The sequence below is a fragment of the Coturnix japonica genome, chromosome 14 (assembly GCF_054131305.1).
Source record: "Coturnix japonica strain WE chromosome 14, WE-NBRP24, whole genome shotgun sequence".
Taxonomy (NCBI): Eukaryota; Metazoa; Chordata; class Aves; order Galliformes; family Phasianidae; genus Coturnix; species Coturnix japonica.
The window spans coordinates 1,963,853-1,980,634 of NC_140676.1; the positions used below are offsets into that span (position 1 = coordinate 1,963,853).

General features: G+C 40.4%; 1 protein-coding gene across 6 annotated transcripts in view; it reads left to right on the forward strand.

The window, feature by feature from the left end:
* The window catches only part of MEGF11 (multiple EGF like domains 11), a 254,537-nt gene that overhangs the window by 176,414 nt on the left and 61,341 nt on the right, over nucleotides 1-16,782 (forward strand). For all 6 annotated transcript variants that reach the window (XR_014934255.1, XM_015873314.3, XM_015873316.3 and 3 more), the window contains 2 exons: nucleotides 2,532-2,744; nucleotides 9,488-9,662. Coding sequence is in view for 5 of the 6 variants with exons in the window: in XM_015873314.3 (XP_015728800.1) it covers nucleotides 2,532-2,744; nucleotides 9,488-9,662 (388 nt within the window). In the remaining variant the exon portion in view is untranslated. The remainder of the gene's footprint in view (nucleotides 1-2,531; nucleotides 2,745-9,487; nucleotides 9,663-16,782) is intronic.

Below are 16,782 nucleotides of genomic sequence, written 5' to 3' on the forward strand. Positions count from 1 at the left end.
AAACTGGAAAGGAGTAACAGCAGAAGCACAGTGAGAAGCTGGGGATGGGGAATTCAGTGGCTGTCTGGAAAAGTGAACGTACTGTGTTAGCTTTGTTTTGCTTATTGCCATAAAGCTAAAAGAGTGAGTCTTAACAGAGGGAATGCCACATTTGCTACAACAGCATGAACAGACTTATTCTTTTGTTGTTCTGTTTGTCTCTGTGTCTTTTATAAACAGAATGGTGATTTGCAGGTTAGTGCTTTTTGGTTGGCTTTTAATCTTTGTCTGTGCTGCATAAATGCTATCGCTGTTATGAAAATAAACAGAACCTTAAAACCTTAACAGCATTATTCAACGAAAGGGAATTATCTAGAAAAAAAATGCAGGTACCTATACTAAGTTCATCTGTTAGCAGGCTGTCTTATGTTTAATATTTTGTAAAATTGCTGCCATTAATTCTACAGGTGACAGCCATATTATCCTATCCAAACCCAAATAATTATAGTACGTATTAAAGTTCAGTGGATATTATAATACGAATCTCCCCAGATAGGCAGAAACCAATGTAAATTAAACAAGAAACATAACTAGGGCTTAGCAGCTCATTTTGTAATTTAATTGAACAATGTATCTGGTTGTTAATGGTGCTATGGACACATTAGATTGATATGTTGCAAAGGAAAGATGTTCAAGTAGAAAGCTAATTCCTGCTGTGATTATTCTTATGTTCCAGAGGAGTTGTTATTAGTATTCTTTGTATAAAATTCATTAGCGGTAGCTGCTTGATCTCCAAATAAATAAGTTGGTTAAATTGCTGGTAGAAAAAGGCTAATTATGTAAATGGATTAGGTTGTCAATATTTCATTTCCAGATGCTTTTCTCCCTGCTAGGTAATGCTTCATCTGCTATAAATATAGAATGATATAGTGCACTATTGACTACGTATTCATCTCATTGAGTACAGTGCTCTCCTGCTAACTGGTAGAGCTGTGTATGGCAATGGAGGCATAAGGCATCTTAATACGTTCTTCATTGCATTTCACTTGCTGTAAGTGTTCCAGTCCTGATGTTACCCATTCTTTGCTGGTTGTTTCCTTTGCAGCTGAACTGCCCTGAGAGAAGCAGGGCCAGCAGCCAGCACTGGGCTCTCTCCCTTCCTGTTTGCCACAGGCTCTTCTCTGTGGGTCTCTGATGAACTCCTGAACCTGGATTGTGTAACTAGCAACTGTGTTGATGCTTGCTGCAATTAAATCACCAGCTCAGCCTTTGGCTTTGTTCATTTATTTTTAGTAAAATGTAGTAATCTAAGGCTGCTGTAGTAATTCTCTCCTTATATACTGACTGTGTTTATTGCAGTTTTGCCTGGCTTGCATCATGCATTAATCTTTTATTACTGATCATTATATTAACTCTCACCTGCCAGCTGTGAAATGACCTGCAGAAAGGCATTTAACAATTGCCTCTATCCACTGAGTTTGCGGTATACACTTTAATCAATGCTTAGGATTAAATTAATGCTGATAGGCAATTTCCAATACCTGGCATCCATGCGATAAGGGAATTGGGCTTTTCTGGACTTCTTTTTCTTTTTTTATTAACTGAAAAGGCGTATCTGCATTTCACGGTGGATCATGTAAACGGTCGTACTGACTCACTGCAAGTTTCTGAGACCTCTGAGTTATGTCAGGCAGAGAATCAGTAGCTTCCTTTAGGACTTTTTAAAGTATGAAATATTATGATCGCTTAAACTGTAGAAGAATGAAGATTTTCTTGCAGAATTCACAGTGTCTCCAGTTGGGGAACAGCAGAAAAAGGTACATGGAGGGTGTAATTTAAAACAATCTGGGTATTTGCAGATTCCTTCTCTATCAAATCTTTAAAATACTGACAGTTTTGGAGGAGCTGCGATGCTAAGGAGCATGAAAGTGATTTGTCTGGAGATGTTATAGTACTGAGTGTCCCTGGAGTGGGAGATGAAAAGCAAATTTGGAGTTGCTCAGAATACAGACAAAAGATGAAGGAGTGTGTTTTCTCCTGGTTACTGTAAAGCGGGTGCAATGGCAGCACAGAGAGAAAGTAAAGCTCTCCTTTGCTTGGGCTACATTTTATTACTGTTGCTCAACAGACCACATTTCCTTTTGGACTTCATTGTCACTATAGGAGTATTGCAGTCCTTCTGTGGTGAAGAGAAAGTATTAAGTCATGTTTTCCTTCAGGAAGTGTCTCAGTCTATATGAATGCATTATGGTTTATGTATGGAAAAAAATGAGGTCCAAGAAACAAGAATGCAATTTATTAACCCAGGTAGTATTAACAAATGCAATTTTTGCAGGATATAATTGGACAGAGGTTAATTCACTTTCTGTTAACAGCTATTTATAAGCTCAAAGTATCACATCACCCAATGATACCAGTTCTCAGTGTATTACTTAAATAAAAGAGCAGTGGTTTTATATTTAATTCGTTAATAAAAACATTCCCATGTAAATGCCATAAGCAGAGCAGACTGCAGTATTTGTTTGCATCCTGTCCAATGTGTTTCATTGCAGGTGTCAAGAAGAGTGTCCGATTGGGACATTTGGCTTTCAGTGCACACAAAGATGTGACTGCCAAAATGGTGCCAAGTGTTACCATGTGAATGGAGCATGTATGTGTGACCCAGGATTTAAAGGGATTCACTGTCAAGAAAGAATGTGTCCAGAAGGGTTTTATGGCCTCAAATGCAACAAGAGATGCCCTTGCAATATTACCAACACCCTCAGGTAAGTACATCATATTACATACTGGTTCAGCGACTGCTCAAATAGAAGCATTAGGGGAAAAAATTCATTCGCTTTACCCACAGCCTTTTCTCTGTAGATTTAATTAAGGACATATACAATTCCTCTGTATTACGGCTTCTGATTTAAATGACCTCAGGTTTGGAACCATAAGTGTCAGTCCAGCCAGCTATTGAGCATTAACTATTTAAACAAGTTTTATAAAATCTGAGACAGTGGGAAATATGGTCTTATCCTGTAGCTGCAGTCTCTGGAGCATTAAAGAATAATACGGATAATGTCCCCTTGAAGTTCAAAAAATATAAATATGTTTACTCAAATCCATCTCTTTTTTCTTGTTAAATCTATAGACAGCAACGGGACTTTCAGAATGAAGCCTAATTTGCTTCATTTTATGTCTTGTGGCAAATTACCTTGTTGAAAACACTTGAGGACAATGTATAAATAGACTGAAATCAATATCACCAGGTCAGTCTGTGGAACTGTAATGAAGCTGACGTTGTCAAAATAGACACCTCCTCTCTCCTCATGGGTGCCTGGTTTTGTTCTTCATTCACTGTGTGAACGTGTGAAATGTTTGGATAGAAAAATACTGGTGAAGTGTACCTAAAATGGAGTAAGCCTCACTTAGAAGGTCAAGTCTCAGTGTTTTACTCCCTTTGTAGTTGTTGTTTTTTTGGTTTTTTTGGTTTTTTTTTATAGGATGTGATTCTTGAGGTTCTCATTATTAAGAGCCACAAAGAGACTTGAGCACCTAACATGAGATAGATTGAATTTATGTTCCATTTGCAGGCTTCAATAACTCCTGAACCTTGAAAAAGGAAGAATTTAAGGCTTTTCTTTGTTATCCTGTTTGCTACCTTTTGTATCCCCTTGCTTACTGACTGTTGGAATTGCAGTTTGGAGGTTCCTCGCATACAGCAAAGGGAGCCTGGATGCAAACAGCAGCTGCCATGAGCTTTTCTGATGGCCCACAGTGCCCACCTGTCCTTTCAATGCCAGCAGGATGCTGGGCCCCTCAGTTCCCACCTGATTTCCTCGTTACTTTCCAGTACTGTTAAGCATTCACAGCCAATCCAGGATTGTGTTGGCTTCAGAGCAGGGTGGGAAAAGTGGTGTCCAAGTAACTATGCCCTTGGTATGGACATTCTTCAGTTTTTAACCTTTGGAGTCCTGACTGTCTTGCTGATGATGACAAACCTACCTTGCAATTTTGTAGCTTAGTGAAGCAGAAACATCCTCCTTGATTATGTATGCGAGAAAAACTGCCTAATTTGTGTGCACATGCACACACACTCACACACAAACACTTCAGGTAAATCTGTTTGTGTGCTTGAGATAGACTCTGTTTGTCTCTGCCTTAGAAATAAACAGGTGATCTTTCTTGTGAATTCAACTTCAACTGTAAGCAGTGAGGCTTTGCTTCACTGAACGTTGGAGCTCACAATGGATTATTTAAAAGCCTTGTAATTCTGATCATACAAGTCCTCTACAGAAAGATAGCTGCCAGCTCTATTGGGTTTGACAGCAAGGATGCAAAGTGTTTGACACCTCAAAGGGAGCTCTAGACAACAGGCTTCTATCACATCAGAGCATTCTGTGCATCATGATACCACTGCAAAAAATAATATCCCTGAGGCATGAGCTGAGCATTAGACACAAAAGGTTAGTGTTATGTTATGCTGAGGGTAGGAGATGACTCAAGAAGACAGAGCTAAGTTCTAAACTCCTGTATGTCACACTGCTCTGCCAGCGTGCACCACATAGTCCTGCAGTAATTATATTGCAAACCCTCCTCACTGAAAGCTCTTACTTGTGTACTGTAGGGTAAGAATATGCTTCCAGATAGTAGCTGACACTGTTTGTCTTCACCCCTCCTCTCATAGCTTACAGAAGCCTGTGTGTGTGCCTGTTTTCCCAGAGTGAAGGACTGCAGGCCATGGTTAAGGATGACCTTGGCTTCTGTTTCTCAGCTCACTGCTCAATTCATTAAGAGTCTCTTAAGTGGGGGAGACTGTGGTTTTGAGGTTCATCCTGGGTTGGCTAGGGGTCTGCCTGGGAGCTGCTCCAGGGATTTGCCAGAAGGTCTCCTTGAAGGAGCAGTCTGGCACCATCTGGCTGTGAAGAAAGGTGAGATCTGAAGGATATGAGCACTCAGGCAGGTGGGACATCGAGTCCTTTCCCAGCTCTTTTCTCAACGTACGGGGGTTATTCCTACATGCCACGTGCCTGACCTGTGCCTGGCTGCTGTCTGGCGGATACTTTTTATGCCTTCTGTCCAATCATGTGTTCATCAGCTTCACTTGCAGCATGTTCTGCTAATATTTTATCTCTCTTCCCTCAATAAATGAGTCTAGTCTCTCCATTGATAAAATCTCCCTTTTTCCTGCATCTTATCACTGCTGCTATGGAACAAAGAGATATCAGGAAGCTGTAGATCTCTAAATGTTCCTTCATTCATTCGTGGTACTTCAGCTTTCCACTTTTCAGTGAGCTCCTCAGAGCACCGTCAATTTCTGAGCCGAGGAGTGTCAGAGTTGATGGAATATGACCTTCTCTAAAGGCACTTCATATTCCAAACACATCTTTTACTGATTGTTTAACCTGTCCCATACAGAACACTTCTCTTCCCAGCCACCTCCTCCACTGAATTCTCGTCATGGGAACAACAGTCTTCCAAAGTGATTCATTTCCTGACACCCATCTATTTTTCCAAGAATCCATTTAAACTGTTGGCTACTTGTTGAGATACCTAAGAGTGCCGGTTTATTTTGTAAACCTTTAAAAGGTGAGGGAAGCTTGTTTTTTTTCTGCCAGTGGTTTTGACTCATCTGATGTGGTTATTGGAGAGCTGGAACATTAAGTTCTGGGGCTTTTGAGGAGCTGGTTGAAGAGGAACATTAAGAAGTACGCTATGAACTTTTCTATTTTCACAGATCTATCCATTTTAATGTCCAAAGAGACCAACCTGATTGTGCAGTTTGATCTTCTGTATAGCGGTGACCAAAGAACATCATCCAATAATTTCTGCATCAAAGCACACTGAAAGGCACATTGTGCAGGATCTCTGAACAGCTTTAGAATTGGAAGTTTAGGGTGCACTGGTGACTTGGGCTGTCCTTCCACAAGGAAGGATGCACTTGTGAAAATGCAAGAAACCCATGTTGAAACAGTCTGCAAGAGACAGATAGGCTTGGACTTTTGTGAGAAGCAGAGAAGGGCATGAATAGCTGAGTGATCTCAGCCATGTGGACCCACAGCCTTTAGTGGTGCCTTTCCCAGGACAGAAACACAGGAAGGGAAGCAAGAAACAATGACCTTTTAAGCCATATCACTTTCCTCCCTGTAGCTCAGCAGTGCTGAAGTCTGATGACTTGAGGTAATGGTCAGATGCTCTGATTATTATCTACATGTTGGAAAATTTGGAAGGAACAAGAAGTTCTGCCCCCAAAGCAAGAATGCACTGGAATGAGGCTGGCATTGTAAATGTGCTGAATTGAAGTAGGGACCCTACAGACTCCCTGTGGCTACTTCTTGATAAGCAAGAGGGCGTTTGTAAGGGAGACGGAATGCAATGGAGACACCAAAAGAGAGAAAATGCTCTTATATAAGGATTATTAGGGCTGTTTATCAAGATGAGATGACTTCCATTGGTGTGTAAACTAAAAATTGAGAAATTCACTGGGAAGAAGTTGTTGTGACTGAGAGACGCATGGAGAGCAAATGCAGAATTTGGAACAGTCTGTGCTGTCTAAAGTGTTTCTTTTCCCAATTTGCCTCAAGAAAGTTAAATTCCCCGGAGTGAAAGGAAACAGGTTTCCTCAAAATTAGATGTTTAAAAAAATTCAAAGGTCAAAAATGAGTTTCTGTTTTTCAGTTCAGCTGGTGAATTTAAAAAAGAAGAATCTTTTGTTACTGCAAACGTGACTCAAAAGCCAGGGAGCGTATGGTTAGCTTCTAAAGTGCAGCAAGAGCTGTGGAACATCTTCCTTCTCATGTTGTGTGCTGTGGACAGCTTCCAGTTTCCACCTCTGCTTGGCCTAGCACCAGAGAAACACTTGGCTGCTTGCACTCATTCTAGGTTTTCTACACTACTCCTTACTGTTATCTGAGAGATTTGAAGAAATAAAAATTGTTAAGAGTCGGTGTGAAATACTAATGCGTGATTCTGCCAGACTCTTTCAAGACGAACGCTTCTTTTCTGTTCACAGCAAGTGGTTGGAAAGCAGGTGTTAGTATGCTTGCGTTTGAGGGTCCTTACAAAAGCCCATCCCCATAGAGATGCTTTTCCCAAGGAATGATTTGTGTAAAGTTTCCTACTTATGGTTACATGTCTAAGTACATAGTTACAACACTGAATGAAAGTTAACAAAATAACCATACAGTGGGAGAGAAACATTCCTAACTCACTCATACATGTGTTCACACACTATTTTGCATCATATTTAGTGCGTAACTCTGCTAACTTTAACTGATGGAATAACTCACACAAACCAGAATATTAAAAACCAGTAACAAAAATTTAGTATTTAATGACTTCAACTGCAGATCTTAAAAGGGTTTCCAAAGGAAGAAAGACATCATTTTACAGATGGAAAAGATGAAATACGGAATCATGTGGCCAAGATTCACTGGCAGAGTTGGGAATAGAACAGCTGTCTTCTGAATTTTGGTTGAGCATCTAAATTGCAGCTGTCTTCAAGTTAGCACTGCATCTGGGCACCTTAATTGCCAAGTGGTAAAACTGTCCTTTCTTCAAGGGGAAGATGAGTGCAGGAACCCACAAACACATTGAGGTTTTCCTAGCTCTTGGCCTTATGAAGAAGTAAAAGGTGTCATGGAAGGGACAGAACACGATCTTTTACTGGGCCTTGTTGTGGAGTCCATGCCCCTTTTTTTCCCACAGATTCTTCTGCAAACTCTCTTTGGTTCATGCTGATTATTCTAATGCGTGTTAGGATGATTGTTAGTTCTTAATAAATAGCCTGCATTACATGCAAAAAAAAAATAAAAAAAAAAAAAAAAAAGCTGTCCATTTGGATGAAGGAAGCAGCCTGGGAGTAGAAATTCTTACTGAGCATAGCATTTTCAATTGAATTGTTATAGACTGATTCAAACTGCCATGGTCATATATTACATTTGAAAGATTTAATTTAGCAAACAGATGCAGTTCTCATGGAACCATATGATACATGCAGAATTAGTGAAAACAAAGAAAAAAAAATCCACTCCAAAACGTTTCTTTAATGTTCAGCTTCTTCTCCTACTAGGTGATGATTAATAGACACAAAGGGGAAAAGAAGAGCTTTTATTATTTTCATCTAAATGTTAAGAGGTGCTGTGTGAACAGCCATAATTTCAGGGACTGCTTTGTCAGAAGAATTTCATGGATAGTAGTTTGTTAAGCTGATGAATTGTTTTAATTACTCAGTCAAACACCATTTATGATGGAACACATGACACTCACAAAATTTGATCATTCTTAGCCGCAACAGTATGTGACCAACCTCTCGTACCAGTAATTGCCAGAAACATACTTGAAAATTACATTTTATGAGGCTGCCTTGAAAATTAACATATAGGATATTAATTTTATAGGTGTAAAGGAACCTATTTAGTCGTGTTCGCAATACTAAGCTATAGCAATAAATAATCATAAAGGAAAATAAATAGATTCTGTGAAGCAAAAAAGCTGGAGGCGGGTCCACAGAGAGGTACCCCTTTGCAGAACTCTCTTCTTTCTTGTTCTGAGAATGACAGAAAAAACCTGGCTTGTGGCAGTATTATTTCTCATCTCTCACCAAGGGCCAGACAGTACTATTGAAGTGCAGTCTCATAGAGCAGCAGCCCCTGGGGCATTCTGAGCTCTCAGTGAAGCCTTGCACTCCCAGCTGGCCTCAGACAATATGTGTTGCTTTGCCAAAGATCAGATCACTCTCCATCCTCTCCTCTTTTCTCCCACCTTCTCATCAGCCTCCTCACCTCCCCAGCCTAGACATCACCCCGTGCTCCCCCTTCCCACAGCTTAGACACAGCCACATCCCCACACCAGCACTTTGCACTTCTCCAGCCTCCCCTTCCTGCTGCAGGGGGAAGTTGGTGCCCTCAGCGAAGCTGGGAGATGCTCTTTCTGCTCGCAGAAGAGGAAACTGTGAGTAGTGTTTCATAGCAGGAGGAACAATTGTTCCAAGATTTCACCTCCAAAGATGTCTTCACTGGGACCCAGCATTGCCTTGTCCTGTGGTCGTGAATTTTGTTTCTATTCCTCTGTCTGTGAGCTGTCACAAGTGTGGAATTGTCTGAGTGGAAGTGGAAGCCAGAGGATTCATGGTGGGCAGCAGTGCTCATTATTCACCATATAAAGGAACCTGACTCTTTCCCTGCACAGCTGATGTTTGGTCCCAGGGCTCCTGTTGACTCCTGCCCTGAATAAATTCTTGCTCAGGAGCAGGTAGTGATCAGTTCTGTTCACTGTAGCTGTAAAAGTATTTTTCCAAGGGCCACATTTCCCTTCCAAGCACCATATTCTGCAACTGCATTTCCTGATTTGTACAGCTGCTTATGTTTACCATCCTGAGCAGTTCTCAGGTTTGCTCTGCTCTTGGTGAGACTCTTTCTGTCGTTGCACTTGAAATGTTCTACTGAGATGGACCTACAGTTTATAGACAGTTTTTTTTTTCTCCTTCTGCATTCACACCTCACTAATGTCTGCCTGTCTTTGTTAGTTGCCATCCATTGTCCGGAGAATGTAGCTGCAAAGCTGGCTGGGCTGGGCTGTACTGCAATGAGACGTGTCCCCCCGGGTACTACGGTGAAGGCTGCCAGCTGACCTGCTCCTGTGAGAATGGTGCAGATTGCGACAGCATCACCGGGAAGTGTACGTGTGCACCAGGATACATGGTAAGTGAGAGCTGGGAGTAATGGGACACCTGCAGAAAAGTAAAGATTTTAATCTCATTTCAAATAATATTTACTCAAAAAGTGGCCAAACACAAGTTACTTTTCCCCTTTCTATTTTAAGTCCACATAATGACACTCCTTTGAGCACTGTCAACATAACTTCTGGATATTTATTTAACATCAGTATTTTAAGTTTGTTACTCTTGTAAGCACAGAGATGTGGTTTCCTATCTTACATTCCAAGTCAAGATGTAACAAAAAAGATGTCAGATTATTGTCTGCCTAGAAGAGCAGCAAAAGAATTCTGTTGGCCTTTCAGCATGTTCCTTGTCAGTCACACTGTGATTTTAATAGATGAAGATTTTTTTTTTAATGTTACAAATGAAAGAGCAATTTATGTCTTTTCTGAATATACATGGCAGGTGTCTTTTACCTGAGCATCAGAAGGAGCTTCAGACACTCTGTGGTAAACAATCATTATATTTTATAGACGAGATATAAAATGGCTGAAGAAATCAGCCACGATCAAACAACAGAAGGAAGGTATCCTGAGGGATAGAATAGAATTCCAAATTAGTGATTTCCAGGTTTAATACGGAGTAGTAGGATGTGGATCCAGGTGTCCAGTACTGCAGTAGCTGGGCTAATACAATTCTTGCTAGTAAACACCTTGGTCAGAGCATACACAACTCTACATTCGCATATGAACCTCTTCTTTGACTTTACTTCAGGAATGTGCCATGGAGCAGATCTGCTGGCTATCTTTAAGAAACAGTGCTTCCTAAAGGAAAAAGTTATTTTCAGGACAGAATTCTGCCACAACTTCACTAGAAGCTGTCTTTCTCTATTTTGTGTCCTTACTTTTATATGAGTTGTGGCTTAGAGTCGCTTTTATTCTCTGTTCCTTGTCAAAATCTGAATCTGAATATTGGAGTTTCCATCCAGGGGTTCTCTCAGTGTTGGGTATAAATGGACTTATTTAGACACAAGGGGTAGGACTGTCAAAACTATGCAAGACAGCAATACTATTTAAATACCAAAAACAAAAAAGAAAAAAGAGGAATAAAAGAGCTTTGAGGTTTGATTCCCCACTTGTTTACTCTGATAGAAAACAAGAATTTATCTTGTCTATACACCAGTGGTACACACATGTATTAATATAGAGAAATGGATGGAGGCTGCAGCATGTAAGTAACAAATGCAAAATAAAATGATACCAATATCCTCTTCCTTATCAGAAATGCTGTGCGCAATATGCAGCACAAGAATATGTTGGGACCCTTTACTGGATACATGTAAAAAAACCCACACTGTTTGTCCAGTATATGCAGCTCCAAGACAGTGTTACTGCAGCCATGAAGCCTGGGAAGGAAGCTCCTATTGCATTGCTTCAAAATAATATTTAATCTCATAATAAAGAGCTTTCTTGCATTGACATTTAAACAGCTTGGTTATTGAGGATAGCTCTATAATCACTGAAGCATATTTAGGCATTAGTATCATTGCTCTCACATAATATACTATAATCTCTGGCAATTAGTCCATGAGGGGAAGTAAAGCCTTGAAATTGCTAATTTATTGCCTCTGAAGCATATTTGTCATTTGTATGCATGCCAGATGACTTGAGTTGCAATAGTTCTTTCAGATGCTGGGGAACACAGGCTGTAAAGAAGAGTTGACAGGAACCTTTCCTTCCTGCCCCAGAACGGCCGTGCTGTGCTGCACTGCTTGTCGCGTGGGCAGGGAAAGGCGTCAGTGCTGCTGCCCAGCGCAGGGAAGGTGGGAAAGGTGCCATGGGGTCAGCACCCACTCCAGGCTTGAAGTGCTTTATCTCTGTGACATGCTCGAGACTGAGCTTTGCCTTCAAGTCTATATGCCTGACTCTTGCTGAGGCAGTGGGGAGCTCTGCCTGTGGGTAGAATTTTGTCCTTGAATTCAGCTAGCCTGCAAGCAAATGCAGTGTTTGTTCTTGAATGCAGGATGTCTCTTTTGGCAGCACTGACAATAGAGTGATGCTAATGCAGAACTGGGCAGAGCTAATTATTCAGAAAAGCCCCAGATGAATCCCTCTTGCTTTTTAAAGCATGATGCTTGGCCGATGCAGATACAGGGTCAAAAATCTTGACATATGTTTGGAAAGCATAAAGTGAGATCAGCATCTTACATTTCATAGAAACACGGGAGCTTCTGAAGCAGAGCAGGGTGATGTGTTTTTTAGTAAGGGAGAAGGAAGAGGACATAATAGAATGTAGGATGCAATTGCAAAATAGAATTGCAAAGGCATAGGGATTGGACCTATAGGACTTTGGGGATACTGGATGGCTAGAAAACAAAGTGACCAAGAAATTACAGTCTCCTCCTGACAAAGCACTCCTCCAGCCCACTTGTCTTGCACAGATGGCTTGTCTTTTAACAGTGCCCTGCCTCCGTTGTGTCAGGGCAGCTGGGCTGGGTTTCAGAATGAATCATCTGCAATCACAGCCAAAACAGGGACATTTTGTTGGGATGCAGAACAAGCCATGAAAAACACAAAGCATCTGGTCACCTTTATTAAATGTATTAAGTGGAAAAGCGGCCATCCCATAGGTTGAAATGTACGTGTGCAGAGCATCTAATTTTTTGGAAGCTAAGCAGATTCAAGTTTTAAAATGAAAAGGTACATTGTAGCTCAGAAAAGAATACATTATTTATTAGCTTTGACATTTCCAAAAATTCAAATGCCAAAGCTAAATATTGGTGAGCTTGCAGTTTTGGATAGAATCTCAAAACCTTTTATGTCTTCTTTTTTTTCTTGATGAATATATTGGGTCAGACTCACCATCCAAACTTGTATAAAACATAACAATGAGACTAAGATAACAGGAGCAAAGGAGATGCAACAAAATCTTTCCCAAAATCTTAGAGCACACCTGGAGCTACTCCTCATATGCTCTGACAGAGCAGTCCATGCTGTTGCAAAGACTGTACTTACTGCATCTCACTTGTACTGTGAGGTTAAGGGGTTGTGTCTCTTTAGTTAAGATGATTGCAGGGAATCATCATGCTGAGAGTACCAATAGGGCCAATAGGGCACTTCCCTGAAACTTGTAGGTTTTAAACATTTGAGGATTTCCTCTTAGTACTCATGTGATGAATTGCCAGTAATGCTTTTCTGAAAAGTGGTTTTGAAAAGCCATTCTGCTGCCATCTCAAAAAGGAATCTGATAAAACACACACAGGGACGACTCAAAGATTACCCTTAAAAAGCAGACAGGGAAATTCTGGACAGGTGGAAATTGGATCCTCTCTCCTACACACAAACAGTCACTCCTTGCAATAAATTCCTGGGATGCAATTATGGGGGCGGTTAGAGGGGTTATGCCAACTTGCACCTCCCCCTCCTTCCAAATTCTGATCTCAGATGCTCTTTTACAAGTCTGCTGAATTCTGTTGTACTGTAAGAATGCAAAAGAAATCAGGACTTGGCTTGTCCTCTCTTCTTTTGTTTTTTGGTTCATTGAATTTTATTTCCGTAATTCAATAAATATGTTGAAGAAGGCCAGAAAATATGAATTAAGTATGACAGGAGACCACAGGAATCCTGACCCTCGGTCTCGCAGCCAACCCCCTGCACATACCTATCAGCTTTCTAGCTACTGAAATCATTATAGATGCTATTGAAATACATCTAGGTTCACCTTCTCCATTGCACAGCTAATTTCAGCTTTGTTGGAAACAGGAGCTATCAGAGACCTCATTCTATGATTTGCCTTTTTTTTCTTTATGGATGCTTTGTTTTCTTCCTTTGAAAAATGTGTTTAGCTTCAAATGCTTTCATTCTATTGTGGCAGGGAGATACGTAGTTAAAACATTTCTCAGCCCAGGACACTAAGAAAACTTTAACACTTATCTGTGGAATGTGTGGTCAGCTTTACTTTGACGGGCACTTAGGTCTATATTTCACACCTGGATGACAGAACTGGTATTACTTTAAAGAGTTCATCTATTTATGCTGCTAGTTTTTGAAGACCTGTCTGCTTTTATTGAACCCTGTGTGCTGGCAAGCAAAGCTACCAGCACTTCATCACTGAAATGAAAGAATTCATTCTGACATTTTTCTATTCCTTGACTGTATTGGTAGATCCCATGAAAGCTGATTCCTGTATCTCTGGTGCAGGAAGGGATGGAAAGTACAGGAAAGAGAAAAACTTACTGGATTTTTAGCTTTTGGAATGTCACTCAGATTCCTTAAAACTTCCCAAGATGAATCCCAATTCTGTACATCTCTTGTCATTTGCATCTTTTGTTGACATTGCATCAAAATTGCCTTTCAAATATATCCTTATGTAAGTGCTTATGTATATATATCCTCGCTGAGCTCAGTGAGAATCTGTACACTCAAAGACTGAAACACAGGCTTAATTTGAGTCTATAAATACAAATTTTGCCTATGTGCCAGAGTTCCTCAGTGTAATACTTTCTCTGCCATAGGAGTACAAATTACTTCCAACAGGCACGCCTGCATATTGGACTGAGGGTTGGCCTCTGTAACTTAACCATGAACAACTGCTCAGATACTTAGTAAAAATAGTTGTATATTGCTATAAACCCATTCAAATGCATGGCAAATGAATGGCAAACTTTCTAAGAGATTATCCCTCAGACAGTACAAGTACATGCAGTCTCAGACCAGTCTAATTCTGCCCCATGCCTACCCAGTGAGTAAACTGACCAATTGGCTTTCCATAGACATGAGGAAGATTATAGTTTTGTTTCACCTATGGAGGTCACAGGGAACTTAAAGGTACAGACTGTTGAGTATTCCAGCCATGACTGGCTTCCTTCTGGGACGTCTCTTGTTCCTTGAAGAATGCATACAGGAGAGAAGAAACAGTCTGTCCTATATTAAAAAAAAACTTAACCTGCTCTCTGGTCCTACACCTTTAAAATTCTCTCTGTTGCCTAAAAGAATAATAATAATAAAAAAGAATAAATAGAATGGAGCACCTTATCTTATCTTCGGTTGAATTTTCCCTGAAGGACCAAAGTCTCAGGTAGGTCTGAAGGAATTTAAAGAATCAATGGCTGTGGGTGTTTTCTAAACACTCAAGGTGATAAAAACAACTTTATCAGAATATTCCCTCTCTTCTACATATTTGCTTTCATCTTTATTTTAAATGTATCATCCTTCACCACTTCAGAAGGAAGCAGGAAAAATGAGCGAGGCTTCTTTCTCTTGTAAGTCACCGGTTCAATAATAAAGTTATATTATAAATTTCACTAAATTCTTCACATAAAGAAGTGAGCCCAAGGTTGGAGATAGTGAATCTGTTTGGGGGGCTTTAACTCATTTAAATGATCTGTTTCTCTTTGAGATAATTCCAAATGTACTTCAGTGGAAGCTCATTGCTGAGCGACAGGGCACCTCATCAAAAGGGTTTAAAAAGAAAAGACGAGGGGAAAAAATCTTCAATAGAACCTGTGTCCTTTTATCCTTGATTTACCGAGCATATCAGTTACCCCCCTTTGTTAAGAGCTCTTTTCATTTATAGGTATAAAATAAATTCAGCCATTTTATCAAGATGTTCTTGTTACCAATCACCAGTATAAATTTTACTTGCTGTAGGAGGGGAAAAAGGTTTTCTGGCACAGCAGTTGTCCAATTAGCTGGAGTATCACAGGCAACAAAAATAGTTTGCCCAGTCTCATTTCATGAATTACCTGTTCACACCGGGAAGATGCATTTTCTTCTCACTGGTTTCCTATTTTATTCAGAATCCAATGTTTCACAGCCATTGAGAATGTCTAGTTGTACTGGCAGTGGGTATGGGAAAAGGCATCCATACTGTGCAGGTGGGTTTGAGCGTGGGTTGTAATTTGGAGTGAGATAATTAGTAATTAAAAATGACACAAGTTTTCCTATATGAAGCAGAACTAAAAAAGAAAGCCTTGGTTTCCACAGATTGATGTGCTTAGTCCTCTGGCTTTTCTTCTCCTGCTACAGTAACCCGTCTCTGTCCCCTGTGACACATTAGCTAGCAAAGGCTGCTCAGGTGAACTTATGGACACCAAATTAACACAATCCCCTCCCTGCATAATGAGGTTAAAGATACTGTGCATCATATTCCCTAAGAAGGAATGGAATTTGCCTGAGCAAAGACTGAATATTAAGGCAGGGTATAACATCAAATTCTGTTAAAAAATGGAGGATAAAACTGTGCCCTGGAAAACCATGTTGGGTTGAGCTAAAATGGTATTTATTGAGGTGCTTGAAAAGTGTCTGAAGACAAAAATGCTGTTAAAAAAAACCCTATACTGACTATGGCTGAGTGCTCGGACTCCTTCTTGGTTCCAGTCTTTTTGGAATATATCCTCTTTGCAACGTGCATCTGCTTGTTGGCCTTTTTAGAAGAAGAAAAGTCTGAAAACTCATCTGATAATTTTTAAAGCTTACAGAAAACTTCACAAGTGGCTGTGGAACAAGTAGCAGATCTAAAGCAGGCAGCAAAAAACATTTGTGCTCCATTCAGCCTAATTAAGGGTGAGCTGGAATTTTTTTTTTCTTGAAACGAAAGACCTCTCACTATCTATCTAGTTGTAGGGAAGGTTTTTCTCTATCAGCTGTGCTGCAGCTGGAAGCTCTGTGTTTATTAGCATACATCAAAACATCACGTGCCCCGTGTTTTGGTTCATTCCTCACATGAATATAGATGGTCAGGAATCACTTGCACCTATCTGAAATTTGTGTACCCCTTTTTGTTGATGATGTCTGAGTTGTCCCACCTGTTTCTGTATGCATACAGCAGTATGTATTTATGTCCATAAAATAGCTGTACTTTTATTTTTGTAGACCACGGGGAATAAAAACAGGCTATAGAGTTTTGCATCCCTTGGGTACGAGGTCTGATCCAGGCCAGGTCAGTACAGATTGAAAATTATCTTCTCTTGGCTGTGCAGCGGCCTGCATGAAATGACTTTGGTCTCAATCCAGCTCCCCGTGGATAAGTATGTACATCACAAACCCCATTTCTATCAGCAGTGACTGGCAAATTTGCTGGCAGTCTGAGCCGTTTTACCATTTTACCTTCACAAACCATTGCTTCAGGTCAGGCTCAGTGGCACAACTGCGTGATCCATTTCA